This window comes from Octodon degus, unplaced genomic scaffold (assembly GCF_000260255.1).
Source record: "Octodon degus isolate 3935 unplaced genomic scaffold, OctDeg1.0 scaffold00114, whole genome shotgun sequence".
Lineage (NCBI taxonomy): Eukaryota > Metazoa > Chordata > Mammalia > Rodentia > Octodontidae > Octodon > Octodon degus.
This window is the reverse complement of record NW_004524690.1, coordinates 5,437,641-5,459,975: the sequence shown is the minus strand read 5'-3', so window position 1 is coordinate 5,459,975 and position 22,335 is coordinate 5,437,641. Positions and strand designations below refer to the sequence as shown.

The following is a 22,335-nucleotide window of genomic DNA, read 5'->3' as shown; positions in this document are numbered from 1 at the left end:
TGTTTATCAATAAAACTGTAGAAAAAAAAAGAATGCAGCTGTATACATCTATCTTATTTGAATATACAGATACAAAATGATCGTTCATTTGTATCCCCTTTTTTGTTTAGTTGTGTCAGAGAAGCGTATCCCATTGTCATTTAAATATTGTAGGTATGCGAATTCAGCAAAATATTCCAGTGTAGTCCAGTAGTCCATAATAGTACTGGGTTTTCTGTAAGACTGGCGATGTCCGAAGTTGTTGACTTGAGCCTTTTACAGCTCAGCATATTAATATGGCTTTACTTTTTATATTTCATTTTTACACTTTTCTGCTGGATGGTTAAGACCAAGATAAAGCAAGACCTATATGACAAGAAATGTAACTTTTGTATCTGATAAGGTCAGTCTAATGCCCTCAGGATTTATCCTGAAACCCTGTACCACAGTTTGTAGATCCTTTGTCAGTGTCAGCCATGTGGATGATCACGGCCATTGCTTGGCCAGTTTGCTTTCTGTGAAAGCAATATTTTGGCCCTAGCCTTTCAAAGTCAGTGAAGACTAAGCACATAGGAGAACCTGTACTCTAACATCCTGTAACTCAGTTGTGTCCCAAATTTTCTGATCAAGGAGATAATGGGGCCACAGAGAAAAGTGATCCATGATGTGGAGTGTGCCTAAGGAGAGTCACATGGAGAGAAAACATTCTCATAGGCTATAGTTTTAATGACAGAAAGTGTTCTGAAATATTTCAGGTGATCATTTTATTCCCAAGTGGGTTATTTGAGAAAAGATTTGGGAAGAAATATATTATTACAATTACAAATTCAAAGCTGAGCCTTTCACACTTTCCTCTTGTTTCCATTATTTCTCAGGTTCATAAAACAGTAGCGATTCTGTATTTTATGTTGTCTCCTCAGAAGAACCAGAGCCTGTTGCTGTCATCTTGTCATTACTGCCACTGCCCCTACTCCTGCCCCTCCTTTGTCCCATTCTGTGTCTTCAGATCTTACAAGAGAGGATCGAGCTGGGTTGATGGCCACATCCTTACAGGGCAGAGCCCTTGCAGTGGTCACCCAGTGTGCTCTTCTGCATACAGTATTCCCAGAGCTCTTCTGTAACTCCTTACTGTAACTCTTTGCTGTCTTGTACCCTTCATATGATTAATTCTCTTCTTTCCTACATCGTGATTGATTGGGCAAAGAACATCTTAGCATTTCCACTTATTGGAACCTCATTCTCAATCCAAGGTCTTGAATGGGTATATGAATGAAGGAATGGAACAACTTGAGACCCATAAGGAGCAGGTACATTTAAGTACTGCGTGTAGCCTTTCCATTTCCCTTTGTGGTGTCTCTAAGGCTCCTGCTTATGTCTCAAAGAAGGTAGCATGGAGCTTGCCAGCCTCTAGGAGACCCCACTGAAACTGAACTTCAGTTTTATCTCAGTCCTTATATCAAATGTTTCCTGTGTAGAAGGCTGCATCTGGGATTTGTAGACCTGTAAGAAGGAATTTTCCTACTATCAAAGAACTTACAAGAAAGACTAGAGGTAGAGCTCAGTAGTGGAGCACTTGTCTAACATGCATGAGACCCTAGGTTCTATACCTCAGCACTGCAGGAATGAAACAAAACCAAAAACTCTCATAATTTTTTTTTAGGAAGAGAGGGTGCACAAAGCTGAAAAAGTGTAGTGGTGAGGTGATAGGTTCATTGACTTTACTTACAGTGGTTGCCCAAAAGTAACATTTGATTTTCAAATGAGCAGCATAAGATCTGTGAGAGTGATAGGAGTTTGAGGAGGAGGGATTATTTCAGCCTAGAGTGATCTGCGAAGGTCAACTGGAGAAGGAAGATAGAGCCTAGGTCTATGGGAGTGGATAAGGATTGGCAAAGTCTAGGAAAAAGGAGAAAAGACCTTGGAATGAGCAAGGAGCAGGTGTCTGTAACAATGAGTGGCCTGGAACCTGGAAGTGGTACAGGTGAAAAAGCCAGGTGGCTCCTGCAGGTGAAGATGAGGTCTCTCATGGTGCCTATACTGGTGCTTCTCCTCTGGGAATAACTGGAGGCGGGGTGTAGAGAAGAGAAGTCATTATTAGGCTAGAAGAGAGAGTTCTGAAACATTGGCCATCTCAGCTCACATGCACCTGAACAGAATTTTCAGAGTTCAGTGTTGGAGGAAATGAGTTACAGTACCAAGAGTTATCTAAATATTTTAGTTATTCTTCTCTCTTTGCTGGGACAAAATACCCAACACCCAAAATTAAGGAAGGAAAGGTTTAAGTCCATAATCAGATGGATCCAAGGCAGAGTGGCACATGGAAGAGGGCAGCAGTTCCTAGTGGCAGAAAACAGCAAAGAGCAAAGGGTGGGTCAGTAGCTGTAGCTTCTAGCAAGCTCTTTCCTCTCCTTACATTGTAAGGCAGATTACCCTCCCCAGGGCAGGTGTAGCATTCACACCTACAATCCCCGCACTGGATCACGAATTAATCACAAACTCTAGAAGCCACCCCATGACTGCATGAGGCTTCAGAGGAGGAGCTAGACACAAACCATAACACTAAGGGTTGGAAAGAGGGTTATAACTTATGAAGTCCTGTAGTCTTGGGTGAATTTTGTCTTCGCTTTTAGATCCCAAATGAAATGGAAATGTAGGCAAAAGAAGCTAAAGATGAGTGGTAGGCAGTTTGAAAATGTTCTCTTTGGCTGTATTTTGGTGGACAAGGAAAGATTTTTAGAAAATCCTAGGAAGAGCAGGGAGCGGCACAGTGTGGACTGGTGGAGGGATGATGGTCAGGTCATGCAGTGATCTGCTAAGCAAAGTAAGACAAGGGAAAGGAGACCCTATGGGTTAGAGGGGAGGGAGCATCAAAGAAAGATGGTTGATGGAGCAGATAAGACATCACATCAGGGTAAAAGCAAAGCAAAGATGAAGAAAGGATAAGGTGCTGGTGAGCTCTGAAAATTGATTCCTTTATACAGCTTTAGGTGCCACTATTGGGAGTTTCCAGCATTTATATAACCTAGATACTGAAAGGAAGGACTTGGTTATCATAACTCTTTACCATGAAACTGTTTCTCTCTGACTGTCCCTGGCTTTTAGAGGGCTAGTGCTGAAGGTATTATAAGATACTGGCCTGGTATATCAAAACTTTCTGCTCTGAACACAGTGAGGGTAGGAGAGGGACTAAGACTTGGCCAAAAGCAGCATCATGGATAATGTCCTGGTTCTCTACTTAGCTAGGTGTGTGGTAGACCAGGCCTACGTGTCCATAGCCCCCTCAGCTGAGCTCCTACTCAGAGAATGGCAGGCCTGGTCCATTCATTCCATTGCCCCACCCATGAAAGATGAGCAGGATGGGTCAGCAAGGACAGGTGGTGGGGGTAAGACCCCTGAATACATTCATCTAGCCACTTACCCTCAAGGAAGGAGGAAGTAGGAAAAGCTCAAGCAGGGGTGTAGAACTTTGAAGTGCAGAGGGGAGTGTCAGTAGCAGAAATGTCTCATGTTGTGTTTCCCTTCTGCAGAAGGGCACCATGCCGGTGGAAAGGATGCGAATGCGCCCCTGGCTGGAGGAACAGATAAATTCAAACACAATACCGGGGTTAAGGTGGATTAACAAGGTAAGTGTATTTGGTGTGTGAAATTGTGCATGTGTTCGTGGGAGAGAGAGTCCTTGCCAAAAGCAGGCCCACATGAGCCACCAGAAGTAAAATTGGCTGTTGTGTTCAGAATCTTAAACTTACTCATTACAGGAACCAGCCACCAGTGGTTATAAAACATCGAGTTATGATACCAGTGGTTTCCACCTTCTGACAGTCGCCTAAATCTGGAGTTCCAGCCACAGGTCCCCTTTGTCTTTTGCAGGACTTAGGGGAAGCCCCTTGCTGTGGTTTTCTTGAGGGACTCTGACCCTTTTCCTTGTCCATGTTTCTCTTTTGTTATTTTTGGCTTTCTAGGATTAAAGACATAGAAATTCCGTAGTTTTATGTCAGGAGTGGGGAATTTTGGGTTCTTTTTAGAGTTCCCTATGTAAAGAATTTTGGTTTCTGTCTTTAGTCGCTAAATGAAACCCAGTTTTTATGTCCCTATGTGCTAAAAAAGTAGTCATTTATACAATTCTCCTTTTCCCCCAGTACTCCTTTACTTAAATTTTAACCTTTAAACTCTAATTCAGTTGATCCTGGCTATGAGGAGGGACTTGAGAAGAGGTAATGTATGTAAAAAAAATTTAAAAAATATGATTATAACTAGAAAGTAACTATATATAATATATTATGCCTATTTTAAGGAAGCCCAAGGGAGAAGTTTCTCTCCTACTACCAGGAATAATTGCAGATCTCCTGAGGAAATGTCTTGTTATTCTTCTGTACCCTCCTTCCTTTTTCTTTTTAAATCTGAAGGACACAATGAATAATTTAGCCAGTCAGGCTGTATCTCTGTATCAGGTATGAGAGCTTAGAGCCAAACTGTGATTGTGACCTGCTTCTAGCAAGAGGAAGCAGTATTCTGGCATATTTTTTCACACTAATATCACTTCTGGTTTCATTTTGTCTTTTCAGATATCACTCAGATACTACTTTTTTCTGTTCTTATCCTTTCATCTGTTTTAAATTTAATGTTATTGTATTTGAATATATATTTAAATGAGTCCTTTCTGAAACAAGGTGGGCATAGAATAAATAGAAATAAATAAACCATGTGGTTGTTTCATGTATTCTGCTGCATACCTTTCATCTTATGTAAAAAAAAAAAAGTTTTTCTTTTTTTTTTTATGATGCTAAAGTCCAAATCCAGGACTTTGCACATGCCAGACAAATGTTGTACCACTGAGCTACATCTTCAGCTCACAGAATATTTTTTAGGCTTGCTGTGTCTGGTGTTTTAGATCCAGTAACAGCTGTCTTTCTGAGAGTCAGAAGAGAAGATAGAGGTAGAGGTCAGTGTGATGGAACCACCAGCCAGGAATTCCAGGAGCTGCCAGAAGCTGCAGGAAGCCAGGAAGGATTCTCCTGTGGAGATTTTGAAAAGAGTGCCCCGTGATTTAGGATTTCTAGCTTCCAGGACTGTGATAGAATAAAATTCAGTTGATTAGCAATGTTTAGGTTGCTGTCATTTGTCACAATAGCCCTACAAGACGATTGTACTCTTTAATGCTGCTTCCTTAGAGGTGCTCTGCATGGAGACCACTTTTCTTTCATTTACTTTGTGGGTGTTCCTGTCATCCAAGACCAGAAGGCAAACCCAGTTCTCTTTTTACAACTGAACGCTTATCCCTGGTGGCCTTTCCCCCAGAACTTCATTTATCAGGCTGTTGTTGTGAGTTCTCTTCCCCAGAAGGACATGGAAAGGAGTCCTTCCTGCTGCCTTATGGGTCCTCTGCTCGAATGGACATGAGCCCATTCATCTGCCCACATAAAGGCTTCACTGAACCCTGCTATTATTTCCTTCTCTCTCGCAAGCATTCTGAGAATCCTCTATATTTTAGGTGGTTTGAACTTATTTCTCTGCTGAAGACTGCTGTGACTCTAAGAAAACAGACACTATCCCTGGTACTTTGCGATTTACTTGTGCCTTAGCTGGTGTCTCAGTCCGCTTTGTGTTGCTATAATAAAATACCTGAGACTGGGTAACTTATAAAAAGCTGGTTAGAGCACTTGAACCACATGGGGCCCGTGTCCTGTGAGGGCCCTCATGCTTTACAACATGGTAGAGAAGCAGAAAGCAAAGTGTGTTAAGTTCGGAGGAAAGAGATCAGGACAGGGGCCAGCTTGCTTTTTTTTTTATATAACAACTTGATCTTGAGGAAACTAATTGACTTTTGTCTGATCTGATCCACTCCTGGGAGACATGTTAACCCATTTAGATGAGGAGCAGCAGTCTCATGACCTAATTATCCTCCATTAAGACCCCAACTCTCCAAGGTTCAGCTGCCTGAGCACCTCCACCCTAGGGGGCCAAGGCAACCTCAAAGGCCAGACTGAAACCTCATCCGGACCACAGCAGGTGGTCAGAACGCATTTTTATTTACAGCTTTCCAGGCTGGAAACTCCGTGTGCGGTACATGGCCCCTGTGATCGTCGCTGGGTGATGGGCTGGAGTAGAAGGCAATCCATAAAGCTTCGTCTGTATCAGACGTGCATATGAATGAAGGTTGTGTACTGATGAGGAGCAGCGTTGCTTGTGTTTGTGTTAAGATTATTTGATTTATGAATAGTGAGTGTGGGTTGGCCGTTGCCGCATGTCTCTTCCATGAAGCATCTGTCCCACCCACTACGTTTTTAGTAAGAAACAAATGGGTGATTAATTACTACCTTACTTTGTTTCCATTTCCTGCTTCTGGGAAGTTTGAAGGATGTTGGATTCTGCCGAAGGAACAGGGAACAAGACTGCGGAGCGGCTCCATGCATGGAGCTTTGACTCGAGGCATCTACTTTTTATTATAAGTATTTGCAACTGTACATATATTTTTAATAATGATTAGAATGAGTAGGATATCAAATTCCTGCATGCCCACATCTAGATTGTTAGATTTGTTAATATTTTGTGGTATCTTGTGGGTTCTTGTGTGTGTGTGTGTGTGTGTGTGTGTGTGTGATTTTAAAAGCACTCTGGCAGTGCACACGTGTAAGATCTAGAGTCATTTTCTTACACATATACAATCCCATTATCAATTGGAAAGAATTAATAACAATTTTAATATCATCGTTGCCCTGTTCATATTTAAATACTTTTAGTATTCCCAAAATATCTCTTTATGTTGACTTGTTCCAATGAGAATCTTAAAAAGATACCTTGTGTGTAGGTTTGTGCCTGTAAGCGTCTCCAGATCCTAAAAAGTCACCCCTATATTTTGTATTCCTTCTTGCTATTGACTTGTTGAAAGTCCAGGTTAGTTCTAGATATGTCCAAATGTTTACTATAGTTTCTCTGGGTCATTTACTTAGGAAGGAAGGAGGGAGCAACCTCTGAGCTCCTTGGTTTTTTTTTTTTTTTTTTTTTTCTTGGTGGTGTTGTTTTGTTTTGTTTTGCTTTGCTTTGTTTTTCCATTTATGTATTTGGAACAGGGTCTCACTGCATAGCTCCCAGTGCTGGGATTAAGGCATGTACCGCCATGCCCAGACTCGGTCGCCGGCTCAGTGCACTCCTGGGGCAGGGCCGGTGCAAGCTCCTCATTTCTTTCCTAGCTCTGAGTGATTCATACCGTGGGTATTGGTGTTTCTTATTTCATAATGGACCCATGCACCATACCACTCCCTAAGTGTAGGGACTGTCAGGTAGTGCCAGAGCCTTCCCTTTCCTTCCCTTTCAAGTACGCTTGTGTTAGTGTGAACATCAGGTTACCTCTCCACATGGTAATATGTCCAAACAAACAAAAAAAAAAAAAAACCACCACATTGATTGGAATATCTTATAAATACTGGGAGGAAGAGGAGGCAGAGGGAGACAACAGCCCCAGCTTTCTACATGGGACCAGGTATGTTTGTGTGCACTGCTCAGAAAAAACTCGGTTGTTTTTCTGAATAGCACTGCATCTTCTGCTCTCAGATGGACAGAGGTGGGCATATGCATCCAAGGAGAAGGAGGACTGGTACATTCAGTGCTTCCATAGAGGGAGGCTGCAGCCACACAGGTCCAGCGCTGGTCACTGGGTGGGGTGAGGGTGCTTAGTGATGCCACGGTCTACATAGACACAGCATCTCCTTGCTGTTCTTAGAACACCGATCCTGGACGAGGATGCTTATGCATGAACATTTCCTAAGTTTAAACAGAAATCTCACCTTTTTCCTTGAAAAATAGTCTCTTTAAAAAAGTCTTTTAAAAAGGCAGTCTTTTAAAAGCCATTTGTGATACATTCATTTGGCAGTTTTTTCGGCAGTGTGAAAAACCTAGTTAATGTTTACATGTAGCTTAAAATACTTTTTGCCATTTGAAATGTTTAAAAACTATTTAAAAGCTATTGAAAAACATCAAGTACATTCATAATGTTGTGCAGCCATCACTACCATCTAGTTTCAAAGCTTTTTCCATCCTGCACAAAGGAAATGCCATACCCATTAAACAGCCACTGCCTGTTTCTTTCTCCCCTAACTCAAAGAAACCGCTTTGCTATTTTTTGACACTAAATTTTCCCTTGCTAGATATTTCTTATAAATAGACTCACTCAATATTTGTCCTTTTGTGCCTGGCCTCTTTCTCTCACTGTCATGTTTTAAAAGTTCATCCATGTGTTTGCATGTGTCAGTACTTCATTTTATTCTTTGTGGCTGAGTATCCCATTGCAAGCATACATAACATTTTGTTTATCTGTTCATCAGATGATGGACGTTTGGGGTGTTTCCATCTTTGAGCTTCTGGGAGTGTTGGTACTGTGTGTACTGTGCGTCAGATTTTGTTTGCACACCTGTTGGCAGTTCATTGTATATATATTCAGGAGTGAAATTACTGGAGCACCTGACAGTTGTCTAACTTTTTGAGTGATGTCTAAACTGTTTTCCACAGTAGCTGCACTGTTTTATACACACTCCAATAGTGAGTAAGATTCTAGCTTTTCTCTATCCTCACCAATACTTTTTATTTTCTGATTTTTTTTTTTCTTACTTAGAGACATCCTGGTAGATGTGAGTTTATTGTTGTGATGTTCAGTTCCTTATTGATTAGCAACATTTACTATCTTTTCATGTGATGATTGTGTATCTTTTTTTGAGAATGGTCTTTTTGGGTCCCTTGCCCATTTTGAGCACGTACACAGTGGGTACTGCTGCATGAAGTCATTTTGCTTTCATGACTTCATGATTCTTGCATGGTTTCTCTGAGAATACATTTGATTTTGTATCAGCGTGTGCAGCTATTTAGATAATTTAATCTTCCCTGTACCAACTTTGTGTCTCATGAGATAGACTGCAGATTTTTACCCCAGAACTCTTTTTATCTGGAAAAAGCACAACAACAACATTTGCAGGGTCTGTATCTCTTTAGCAGAAAGTTTTAGTTTCTGAGTATGCACTTTAGGAAGATTCTCTGAAATCAGTTCTTTCTCATTTGTATTATTTTTCATGTGAACATAAAAATCTGCATTAAGAGATTTTTGTTTTCTGATTTTCATGGGTGTTATAAAATGGAATTTCACTGACTCTTTTCTAATCCACTGCCTTTTGGCTCACACCTGATGAGACCTTGCTATCACTTTGAGTGACGCAGGGTGAACAATGAGGAGCTTGTAAAAAAGTCTCTCAGTTCTTCTTTATTAACTGACTTTTAAAAAAATGGTAGAATTTTCCCTTGTAACAGTTTTTGGGAAACTCTCCAACGTTCTGAAGTATTTTCGGTTCAGTACTTATCACTGGTTCCGTGAAGGGATATTGAGTCCCTTCTGGGACATCTGTAGCCCCTTTGGACTTTACTGTGTGAGACTGAAGGGGTGGAAAATCCCTCCCATTTCCTTGCCTTACCCACTGTGTAGTGCAGAGGCCCTAGCACCTAGGAATTCCTAGAACAGCCTGAAAGCTTTCTAAAAAACAGTTTCCTGGTCTTTAATTGCCACAAAATGTGAGGCAACAGGTCTAGGACAGGGAATCTGCTAAACCCAAAAGCTGAGAGACAATGTGTGGTATGAATTTGGGGTCACATAACCTAGGTTTTGAATTTAGACACTTTAACCATATAAACTCCTTGGCTAAGTAATTTTATCCTGCTCCTCAGTTTCCTCAACTGTAAAGTGGAAATCATAACATATGCTTAGCTTCTTAGGCAGTAGCAAGAAACCTAACAGCCCAGCCCCGTGTGGACGCTTGGGGTCAAGTGCACAGTGCCTTGCGGACCTCAGTAACTCTGGTTCTCTCAGAGGGCCAGTCTCCTCTGCTTTCCCACATGGTTTTTCACCACACATATGACTATTTCTGAGGCATTAGTGTCTAAAAATAAATTTGCCAGGATTCATTTAGGTGATGCTGAGCTACCTTCTTGGGCTATAAATCATCTGATGTAAGGATTGTATTGAGGGGCATTTGCCAAAAAATGAATATCATCTCCTAATTTCTGCATATTCTTTTGGCTGTTTCAAGCAAGACAGTAGACTCATAAGATTGGAAGGGCAGACAGAATTTTTTTTTTTTTTTTTGTGGACTATGCAAGACATTTGGTTTCTACTATAGTGGCCTGAGATACCTTCATATTTCCTTCAGCGGCATAAAAGGTTGTGTGTTATTTTAGAGCAGTTCCTGATTTTTATTTTAATTTGGACAATTGAAGTTACTATTTACCAAATGGCAAGAAGAAATTAAGTGAAAAGCATTAGAAATTTTAGTTGTTTGCTAATTATTTGTGGTCCTCTGAAAGGGGCAAGACATAAATAACATAATACATTTGCATATCCCAAATCCTCCCCTTTGACTTTGGAATATATTTATTACTTCTCTGTTAGGCTGTAGAAGGTCTGATTCTTGCCCCAAGCACACTGTCAAGATTGGAGAGTCAGCCAGAAGTGAGTTTGGTTTAGTTGATTTCACTGTAGACAATGAACAAACTGAGAGGTCCTTAGTTGATACTTGTACTAGACAGAACCCAATTTCCCTCTGCATGGTTGGCCAACCCTGATGACTACAGTTCTTCTTCACTTCTTCTTACACCAGGAAAAGAAGATTTTTCAGATCCCCTGGATGCATGCAGCTCGGCATGGGTGGGATGTAGAGAAAGATGCACCGCTCTTCAGAAACTGGGCAATCCATACAGGTATTGAAGGTCCCACATCCCTTATAAGGCAGGCACTTGATAGTTTATTTCTGTTTTCTTTACACTTGTAAAATATCCCAGCTTATAATCTCATGAAAAAGTCTGAAAACGCTGTGAATTGTCACCAGACACTTCCAGTCCACACAAACACAAAACACATCATTCAGAAGTGGTGTTCTTCCCATCCCATGGGTTCTTAGTCTTTAATTTTCTGTAAATATGGTATTCTGATAAGTTCTCCATGGCTGTCAGAGAAATATAAACTCATTTGTTTTAGAGCTATAAACTTGAGTTGCATTTAGCTTCCCAAAGGGTAGTTGAGAATACATGTACTTATAAGAAATTATAAAGTAGTGAGCCATTATGAGGGCAGGATGTTTTATTTAATATTTGAATATCAGACATTTACTTCTGCTCATTGGTTTTCTCAGACTTCTAGTCTTCAGGATCATTTACATTCATTCTTCAGTCCATCTTTTCTCTCAGGTTGTTTGATAGAGCCAAGTTTGACTGAATCTGTTTAGGTTTTAAAAATAAAATACCCACATCCTAATAATGGTCTCAGTTCAAGGTGAATGGGGATATTTGGTTATTGTTGGTGGAGCCTGGAATGCAGAGTTTTCTTTGAACAACCTGTCTAGCAATACTGTGTTTCTGGAAACCATTTTTTATTTACCACATGTCTAATTTTTTTCCTCAACATTTGGTTATTTTGTTAGGGAAGCATCAGCCAGGAGTAGATAAACCTGATCCAAAAACATGGAAGGCAAATTTTCGATGTGCCATGAATTCTTTGCCTGATATTGAAGAAGTTAAAGATAAAAGTATAAAGAAAGGAAACAATGCCTTCAGAGTATACCGGATGTTGCCCTTATCTGAACGACCTTCGAAGAAAGGTAAAGATGTTTATTGACTAAAATAGTGATCTCTTAATGTATACCTTTGTGATTTACTTTTGCATCTGTAGTAACTCCAGAGGTAGAAAACTTGTTCAAGCTATAGGTGATAATTCTGCCTTTATCTAGCCTGAAAAAATTTCTTGCAAGTCAACAAAGGTATAAAAGATACATTTGTGGGCCAGGGAGATAGCTCAGCAGAATAAGTGCCTGCCTGGCAAGTGCAAGGTCCAAGGTCCTGGGTTTAATCCCTAGTACCCGGGGTGGGGAGTACATTTGAAATTTGGAATTTTGATCCTGTCCATTGAGAGTTTCAGAGAGAATTTAACATATAAATTTAGTGTAATGGGAAGTGTTTCTCTCTATGTGCTTCGTGAATTAATCCCTAAACTACTTTTTTGTTGTCGCAGGAAAGAAACCAAAGACAGAAAAAGAAGACCGAGTTAAGCACATTAAGGTAATCTTTGGTTGTTCAGAGAGAAAGCCAAAGTTGTGACCTATTTATGATTCCATACTCTGTTTCATAAAGACAAGTAGTATGATCTCTGGTGTGTTCAGTCTTTTGCTGCTGTGCTTTATGTGCTTCGCGTGTCTCTGCTTTGGTGTGCTCTCACTCGCAGACACAAGTACATATATCTGCTGCTTAATCTGATGTTGCTCATGTTGATGTATGAATGAAGTCCCAAATTCACATGGAGCTTGACAATCTGAAGCTTCTATCTGGTCAACACAACTTTTGGCTGTTGATCACTTAGGTTCAACTACACTCCAACAACTGGCTCATTCCGATAGTATGAAGGATATTTTCAGCTACTTATTCTTTACTATTTATTAAATGTATGTAGTTCTGTCAATTGTATGAAGAGATAGATAGATAGATAGATAGATAGATAGATAGATAGATAGATAGATTATGGCAGGCCATTAATTTGAGGGTACAATAGACAGCTTAAGTGTAGTTCTCAGTAGGTTTTTATATGGGTCCACTGTAGAACCATCTCTTATAATTCTTGAGGATTTCCATAGGAATGTGTATCTGTGTGTATGTTTTTCAGTAGGCTAAGGAATCAGAACTAGTTTGAAGATCTTTGTGCATGGATGCATAAACCTTGTTAAATAATGAGAGAGAAAATAAATCTCCCAAATTCCACTGGGCCTTGTGTCCATTACTAGGAAAGAGCAGACACTACGGTTATAGGGCCATAGACCGCTGGAGAAATGGTGTCTCTCTCTGGCATCCATTTATGGAAGAAGCCGAGCCCCACGATTGAGTGGCACATGTCTAAAATCAGGTAGTTACTGAGAACTGAATTTGAAGGAGTTGCTAAATATTCTGATACATAATCTAGAATAACTGTTGAAGAAAAAAGTCTAATGTCCAAACAGCATGTTCTTTAAAACCAAGTCAATAAGTTGAAAATTTTTCAGAAAAAATTCAAAATAATTTATTTTGGATAATATAGATAAACTTTTGAAGCTATTGCTTAGTGAATACACTGACACAGAAAAAAGTAATACATGTTCAGTGCAGACAAAGTTTTTTGGGGACTATTATCAATCTGCTATTGATGAAATCCATAGATGTAAAACCTGTGGCTACGGAGGGCTGACTATAGTTAGAATCCGAAGGAAAACTTAAAGACAGTCAAGTTCTAGAGATATTTACCTCTAACATGGAAAATAAGTATTTTAGGCAGAGTATTTTGGCAGTAATGCTTGCAGTTTCATTTTCATTGTTTTTAGTTTCTGTCTTATTTTAACTATAGCACAATATTAGGCCTCATTTTATTTTATTTTTACTGTGGAACAACTTTATACATATAGTAAGGAGATAGATAGGTAAAATTTACTCACAAATCATCACCCTAGGGGCTGGGGAGATGGCTCAGTAGAATGAGCACTGGCCTGGTAAGTTCAAGGGCCTGAGTTGAAGCCCCAGTTCTGCCCCCCCAAAAAAATCACCCCAATTTTGACATTAATCAGCTTCTGACCAATTTTGTTTCATTTGTACTTCCACATGCTTCCCAACTTTCAGTATAAAATCAATCCATTTTGATCTACAAAGATAAATTTTTTATCCTAATATTTTGAAGGAATTTCCAAACATTTTGTTATTTATTTCATAAATATTTTAGTATATATCTCAAAAAGATAAATGCTCTTTAAAATATCATAGTATGGCCAGTTGTGGTGGAGCACGCCTCTACTCCCAGCACTCAGAAGGCTGAGGCAGGAGGATCCCTGGAATTTGAAGCCAGCTGGAGCTATGTAGTGAGTTCAAGTCCAGCCTGAACCAAGACCCTGTCTCAAGAAACCAGAAAAAAACCCTTACAGAATCATTGTTGTAACTGAAAAAATTGAACAAAAGACACTAATTTTATATTATTGTGAAGTATCTAGCTACTGTTCAGATTTCTAATTGTCTCATAAATTTATTATAACATTTATGCAGTTCACGTATAGTTTGGATATGTGAACTAAAATTTCATTTTTAGTCTGTAGGTTTTCTTGCATCACTTTTTTGAAAATATAGTTTCCCTCGCAATTGAAAAAAACAACTAATTATTGGCTCTGTACAGTTACCCACATTCAAAACTTTTAAGGCCTACATTTTCTTAGTGTTGTTTAGTCAGAAATGTATAATTTTCCTACAAATACATGGTTTTGAAGAACTTACTGCATTCTTAAGTGTGACTATTCATAATTACTACTATTTCCACAGCATCTAGTCCAATGCCTGGCACAGAATAAATAAGGAATATATATTTAATAAATGAGTGGGTATATAAGTACTTTTTGAATAAATAAGTAAGTATATGTGGTGAGAGGGAGGATGCAGAATTTCATAACTGCAGCTAGCAGATAAATAAGAATGGAGTGATGTGTTCACTTTTCCATACATTTTGTCCAATAGATTCACCATGATCCATTTAATGCCAGATGTCAATTATAGTAGGATGCTCTAATATTTTATGTATTTCTAAGACAGGAAAAAAAACACTTTCAATGAAATGGTGGTCCATAGTTGACTGTAAGGCATATCCTATTTCAAGCATGTGGAATTATGTAGCCTAGAATGAACAAGATGAGGAATTTTCATAAGTAAACACATTTGCCTTCTAGTATCTTCCACATGGCCACAAAAATTAGCAGGTTGTGGAAGGCACAACTTGAGGTGTCCCCTAGGAATAAGGTTCCCCTACGTGCGGCCGTGTATGTGGGTGAGGTTCCCTCAGCAGAGTGCATATTATGAAATCTTTGTGTAATAAAGATATGCTTAATACCTGAAGTATGTCCCTCGAGGGACATTATTCCTTCAGTAGAAGGCATATATTTCTTCAGCTGTAGACACAGTGTAAGTTTTGAATGTAAATCTGCTTGATGTATCTTACAGTACAGATACAGAACATGGATAAGACCAGTTGGCTTCCCAAGTTCTTTGATTCCTGGCAGCTAAGGCCCTTGTATTAACATAACTGTAGAATACTTCCAAAGATCATTCCCCAGGTTGCATAGTTATAGATTCTTGTTGTAAGTCAAAACACTGAATCTCCAAGTTCACATGCCATGTGCGTAGTAGGCTTCTACTGAGAAAATTTGTCAGTACAAATCCAGTGTAGTAACAAGATGTGGACACTTACTGTTTAGGCAAACTCTTTTCAAGTTTCTATTTGAGTTGGATTGAAGTTTTAATTAGCAAACAGTGTTTAGAACATGCTGGCTAGGTAGCAGAACTTTTCTTGGGCCACTCAGGTAGTTTATCTCTGTGCTCTCTGTTGCCCAAGAAAATAGTATTCCCAGGGCCCATGGCCTTGTGGTAGCTTGGAAATGGTGCCCCCGTATTTTTTGGTGCTTGTGAGTCTAGCTTATGTACTCAGTGAGACGTATTTTTCCTGAACTAGGTTATGTGAATGAAACTGTCTTTTAAGGAAAATAAAACAAGGAAAACAGTAGTGAGCAGTACTAAATTGTGCGTTATCACTGGAAAAGCACCAATATGTTTTTAAAATACAGAACAAAATGCTCTGTGGGGATTCAAACAAGGCTGAGAAGAATAAAAGTAGGCCAAATATAAAGGGATATTAATTGATAATTTTGAGCCCCTCCAGGTAGTAATTGTTACTTTATTTGGTTTTCCTGCTTATGAACAGTTTATCTCCTTTCTCATATTTAGAAAGTGGGGACGCAGAGAGTTTACGTCACTTCCCCAAAGTTGTACTGCTTTCTAGAGCTGGGAATGCAAGTCAGTCAACTGCAAGCCAGGGAGGTACCAGTACCTCTCAACCTACCAGAAGCTATAAGAATTGAGTCAGGTCATGTGAATGCATGGCATAAAATGGTGGATGTTTCCTGGCACTCAGAGGCTCATGAGTGAAAGAAGGCTGACAGATTAGAGTTGTTGCTCAGTCTTTCCTGGACAAGTCAAGAAGACGGCTTAATTGAAACAGGAGTTTGTGTGAAGGAAGAATGAGAAATAAAGACCTGCAAAGAGGATGAAAATGAATGAATACTTTCTGCCCCAAGGATGGTTTGCAGATTGAAAGCACTTTCTCCAAAACTACAGAGTGCTTCCAGATCAAAGCATTCATGTGACGGAATTATAATTACTTGAAAGTCACTTGATAAAAAGACAGCTTGGGCTGTGTTAGATGTGAATAAAGACCTATGTTTACATAGACATAGGTCTGTATAAAGTCCTTTTGATGTACAAGTTACACTAAAAGAATAATAGTCCGGCAGAACTCTTATAGAACTTTTGGCTCTAGCAGTAACATGAACTAGATTGAATCAAGTACAGTGCTCTCTGCCATCATTCAGAGAGACAGGTAAATGACCAACTACCTGAAGGGACAATACTCTATTGATCTCTTCTTTGGCTGGAAGAGAACTTCTGTTTTTAAACTTTAGCCAGATGAAAACCCAGCAAGCCATTCACTTGAAAAACACATAAAAACATGGCCTCCCTGGGTGAAACAGGTTATCAGGTTTATCCTACCAGCTTTGGTCCCTGCCTTTCTCCGGCTCTTGAGGGGACTGGACAGAGCAGTTTGAGAGCTGATTCTCTTACTTAAAAATGATTTAATGAAAAGAGACACAATTAAGTTCCTTGGAGCAGATTTTCAGAGCACAGTGGAGTTATTTAAGAAAGGTCCTGACAGAGATTAAAGGGCATGAAGGGGAAGGGAGTCCATGGCATGCCTGGACCAAGATTGTGGCATTGGAGTGGAGAGGAGGAGGTGTGTACCCAAAGCCTGGAGGGGGCTATGAGGAAGAAGGCAGGAGTGGATGAAGGAGGAGCTCCTGGAGAGGGAAGGTTGGGAATGGTGTTCACTTGTGGAGAAGGGGGAAAGTTTAACCTGGAGCATGTTGAGCATGAATGGCAGAGAATGCTATAAAGCAAATGTCAAGTAGAAAGTTGGGTCTCACAGGCTACAGCTGTGCTAAGTGTTGGAGGTGCATATGGTTGGCCCTTTGCTCCAGAATGACATTTCCAAGAACTGAAGCTATGTGGTCTTTACAGAGATGCCTTCTCCAAGAGAAGCTCAGGGAAGTGTCTACAAGGGTGTTCAGGATCTCACTACTAGATGAAACTCGTAGTGATCCACTTGTTTATAGCCTCCCAAGAGCTGGGACTATAGACATGTACCACTATGCCCACTCTTAATTGGCATCTCATTGTGCCCCGGGCATAGCAGGCCCAGGGATCAAACCACCAGCCTGAGCTATTTAATCCACTGAGCTATTTGGCCGGCACTTCAAGAGAAGCTCTTTGAGATGAAGATGGACCCTAGGCAAGAGAGGGAGGGAAGAGTGAGCTGAGGAAAGAAGTCAAAAGGGGAGGCTCTAAGAAAAGAGGGAAGAGAGGGATCTGGCTACATTCCAGAGGAGAAAGGAAGGATCAGGCACGTGAGCAGAGCCTCTGTTCCCTGTGGTGTTGTGGCCTCTGTGGCACAGTATATCCTTTCACCCTGGTCTACTTCTTTGCCCTAATTTATAGAACTCTGCTTATTTAGCTTGAGATTTTTGTTATCAGAGAGAACTAGAAAGTCCCCTGACTAGCTTTGTGTAGGTAATTAGAGCATTTTTGGCAGTGGGAAATGGCTTGGGGAAGGGAAGTGAGCTTACGGCCATTGTACTGGATCTTAGGAGAGGGGAGACTTAGACAAAGACCTTTGACATGGGGTTGAGACAGAGAGTACTTGGAACAGAGATGAGAAACTGTCCAGCAGAGCTGTCTGCTGTCCCTTAATTTAGATTTACCTAAGTCCATAGAGCAAGCCTTACTTTGAGACCAGGCAATGGCAGTTTATTTTATAAGTCAAAAAAGGCCATCCCTGCCCTGAAGCTCTTTACTACAGATTTGCTTTTGCCTAAATTGTAGGCCAAGCCATAGATTTACTACAGAAAATTTTCTTTGTAGAAATTTAGAAATACAGAAAATACTTGGTAGAGCTGGGGGTGGTTGTACATGACTATAATCCCTGCACTCAGGCTGTGCTAAGAGGATTGCCATGAGTTTGAGGGCAGCCTGAACTACATGTGAGACCCTGTCTCAAAATGAACAGTAAATAACGTGAGTTCTTGGCAGAATAAATATACCATTGTGGTAACTAGACCAAGCATGATCTGTTTGTTTTGATTTGGACCAAGAGGATTAGGAATGAAGACAACTATAGGATCTTTGAGATATAGGAGCACCTGTATCTAAATGAGGAAGGGAACAGGGAGAGGAGGCTGACTCAGTGCAAGTGTGGCAGGTTCTGGGGAAGCAGAGGCAGGTGAAGTTGAGACGGGGTAATAGGAGGTGCAAAGAGGACCAGAATAGGCAAGGGTAAAGGCCATTTGTGACCTGCACTATCCCTATGCACATGTCATAGAGAACTGTACATATCTTTTCTGAATTTGGGATCCTTGGATTTTAAAATACAGTTTAGATAGGCCTCTCTGCTTTTGATTATTTTAAAAATTTGACTCCATGTACTGAAGACCTTTCTCTCGTGGGCCTGTCATTCTTCATACTGGATGGAGACCCCTTGGGAGGGGCTGACTCTGTTTTCATGTACAGCTCACCATCTTTCTTTTCCAGAATAGTTGTACAGATGAGATGTTTTGTACTGAAGACTTGGAAACTGACGGTGTATTTTGAAGTGGGGGTGGGAGGAGTAAAAGAAGGTTCTAAACAGTCTATTTCCACAGGTAAAATGTTCTTGTTTCAGTATACTACAGAAATAGACAGAATACAAGGTAGGGATTGGGAGTGTCAAAAAATGGCCCAAATAGTTCTGTCCCAGTCTCTAGTGGAATGAGTGCAGGACACAAGGTTTATTAAGACCAAGACTGGGAGCTCCTAGAGTTGAACCCAGAGCTCCTAGAATTGAACCCTACAGTGTGTCTAGAGACAGGGTTCAGTTCAGTACTAGGTTACATCTCATCAGACTAAAAGCAGTGTGATCTTTGAAAACTAACAGCCTCTAAGTCAAGATTTTCTCAAGTGAACCCAGTCTTTAGTGATATAAGTATCATTTGCCACTTATTAAACTGTAAATAATGTGATACAATTAGAGATCTTCAATTGAGAAGTCAAAATAATTCAGGTTTTATATATATCTGATTGCCTCATTGCTTTGATAAATATTCAAGAAACTGAGTTAAAAATTGACTTAAAGTAGTGAAAGGAGCTCATAAAATCAGCTCTTTCTATAATTTCATAAGTTACTTAGATTTCTTTTTTTTTTTTTCATGTTGTTTGTTTGTTTGTTTTTTTGTTTGGCAGAACTAGGGATTGAACTCAGGCCCTTGCACTTGCCAGGCAAGCGCTTATTCTACTGAGCTATCTCCCCAGCCCCCTAGATTTCTTTTTGAAAGTATTGAGGAAGTAACAATGGAATAATGGGTAGGAAGAGACAATAAAAAGGCCATTGTGTAAGGCATTAAGGAAGGAAGGTGCCATCAGAGAGGTATAAGAAATTGTCCAGTAATTCAGTACTGTCAAGAAGAGAGTGTCTGGTCCTTCCTACTGGATATTAGAGAATGGAGTCTAGGGAAATGGACTTGAGAAAGACAACTGGGTTGAGGAGAACAGATTTGTATTGATGGCCTTGACTTGTATTGATAAATGGGAACATTTACTTAATAATAAATGCCATGTACACATTTATCTCTATTAATTTTTACAACATTCCTGTGACATGGATCTTGTTATTACCCTCACTTTATAACTCTACAATGCCCAAAAAGGAGCTTAATGAGATTGAATAAGCTCTTGTACTAGGTTAGAAGTGGAGGAGCCAGGCTTTGCCCTCTGGCCTGCTGATTCCAGAACACATGTCCTAACCACCCTTTTGGGAGACTGATTCTGCAAATAGAATGGAAGAGAAATTGTGGGTACTTATGGAGTGCTGATGAGAAAGTAAAGTTAGAAAGGCAGACATTTGTTGTGAAATTTGGCTATAAAGATAGAGAAAAACTCACAGCTTAGGTCATAGGCAAGTGATTTTCCTAGAAAGGTTAGACTTCTCATTTGCCACATAGAAAAGAAAGAAATGTATAAGATGTTGAAGGAGAAAAAGGAAAAATTCAGTACAGTAGAGCTGTTCTGGGCTTTTTGTGATGTTTAACCTTTGGTACATCTGGTATACCATACAGTGTGTGATGTATTTATTTTCATCTGAGCTGAACAGTGAAGTAATGATTCTGAAGCTACAGTTGTCACAGTGGAAGTTTGTCAGGAGGTATCATGAAGGGGGAAAATATTTCTCCCCCTTACCCATGTAAGGAAATCTCTGTAAGATTTGGGGGCTTATCATTGATTTTAAGTAATGTATTAATAGGTACGAACACTTGCCATGCCTTAGGTTGTCTATTGCTCTTGACTTTTCAAAGAGTGGTCTTCTCTACTGCCATGTTCCTCTAATCCTAGTCCTGTTTCTTCTACCTCTTCACCTTCTTCTTTGTTTTGAAATCTTCAGGAATTGTTCTGTGTGGCTTTTGTCTGGCTTATTGCTATCTTTGAAGCAAATGCAGTCTTATCTTGAGAAAATTCTCTCCTCAAAATGCTGAAAGTGAATGTGTGCCTGGGCTGGCTCTCTGGGGGCTGGCTAGTACTGCAGGAATGGAAAGTTCACACACACTTGAATGAAGCAGACACTGAGAGCTGTAATGAGAAAGGAATTTATTCTCACTTCAGGAATAAGAATGTATAGCCTCTTGGGCTGGATAGGATATTTAGGCGCTCAAAGGACACTGATGTGAAGCCATGGGTCTGGGATTGAGCTCCTGGACTTCAGCCAGAGAGAAGGAGTATGGCCCATGCTACCAGTGGTTACCTAGTTCAGGATGCTCAAAGACCCCAAGCCCATAGCAAACCAAATCTGAAGAGAATCCATCCACAGCTTCCACTAGGTTCTTGTTCTCAGACCAGTTGTTGAGGTAGCTTCTTCTAAGAAGTAATTATAGAAGTGGTGGCCCGACTCTTCCAAGATCGCCCTTGGAGAAGAAAGGAAGACTTGGAATCTATGGAGTGCAGTGTTTTACAAGGCTAGCACTGCAACTTTGCTTACCACCAGTGCTATTGTCTGCAGCAGTAACCATTTCCTAAAGGCAAGCCAGATGGGCTGGTACCTTTTCCTTGAAGAAAAATGAAAGAAATTAAGTATCCAGCAGCACACACTGCAGAAATGAGCTGCTGTAGCTCACTGCTGATTTAAAGAGGCAGAGGATGCATTTGTAAGAGGGGCACGAATCATCCTGTTGTTACAGAAATTAGACAAAGAGTAGAATATAAGCTAAGAAAAATGAGGGGGAAGAAAGTATTCTCAATTCTTTTTTCTTTTCTTCTTCCTAGCAAGAACCAGTTGAGTCATCTTTGGGGCTTAGTAATGGAGTAAGTGATCTTTCTCCTGAGTATGCGGTCCTGACTTCAGCTATAAAAAATGAAGTGGATAGTACGGTGAACATCATAGGTAAACTGTTTTGACATCTTATTTTTTATATACACAAGCAGCACTCCAAGGTCTAAAATTTGGAAAACAGAGATCTTGAATAGGAGGAAGTTTTGGAACAATCTTAGAATCCCAGTTCCTGTCCCTAGATTTCAGGACTGAAAAATAAAGGCCTTTGAAGGTCACATAAAGGAAGTTAGACAGATTGGCCTAAAGAGTAGGCAACTTCCCGGAAAAATGTCTTTCTCTTCCAGTGGCTAATGGTTAGCAGTTATTAATCTTTCACTATTTAGTCATGAACAGAGGAGTAATTAATTTGGGAACTAAAGAGAGGAAAGAATGCCCTTAATAGTCCTCTCTGCAACTGTTCTGTGCACCCCTGATATAGAGGGGAGCTCACTTTACAGGCCAAGAAGCTGAAGCATGGAGCTTTGTTGACAAAGTCACAGTCTGATTCAACAGATATTTTTGAGTACTGTCCATGTACCTCTCAGTACTATAAACAGGAAGTACACAGAGGAACAACACAGACCCAATTCCTATTTTCATGGAGAGATGCAGACTGTAAACAGACCCACAATACCCACAGCCTTCCTATTTATGGTAAATACAGTAAAGACAAGAACAGGGCAATGAGGGAAAGTAACCTGGAGCAGATTTAGATTGGGAGTTCTCAGGGGATTACTGAAAGTGGCTTGTTGGGGGGACCATCAGTGAGGTGTGGGGCAGACACAGTGCCCATGAAGACCCTGGGTGGAAACAGTGGAGGAACAGAAGTGATGTCAGTG

The 22,335-nt window shown here is 40.2% G+C and overlaps 1 protein-coding gene across 3 annotated transcripts in view; it reads left to right on the top strand.

Moving 5' to 3' along the window:
- The window catches only part of Irf2 (interferon regulatory factor 2), a 95,764-nt gene that overhangs the window by 52,138 nt on the left and 21,291 nt on the right, over nucleotides 1-22,335 (top strand). For all 3 annotated transcript variants that reach the window (XM_023699636.1, XM_023699637.1, XM_023699638.1), the window contains exons 2-6: nucleotides 3,507-3,602; nucleotides 10,611-10,710; nucleotides 11,430-11,606; nucleotides 12,017-12,063; nucleotides 21,451-21,568. In XM_023699636.1, the coding sequence (XP_023555404.1) occupies nucleotides 3,516-3,602; nucleotides 10,611-10,710; nucleotides 11,430-11,606; nucleotides 12,017-12,063; nucleotides 21,451-21,568 (529 nt within the window). In that variant the 5' untranslated portion in view covers nucleotides 3,507-3,515. The remainder of the gene's footprint in view (nucleotides 1-3,506; nucleotides 3,603-10,610; nucleotides 10,711-11,429; nucleotides 11,607-12,016; nucleotides 12,064-21,450; nucleotides 21,569-22,335) is intronic.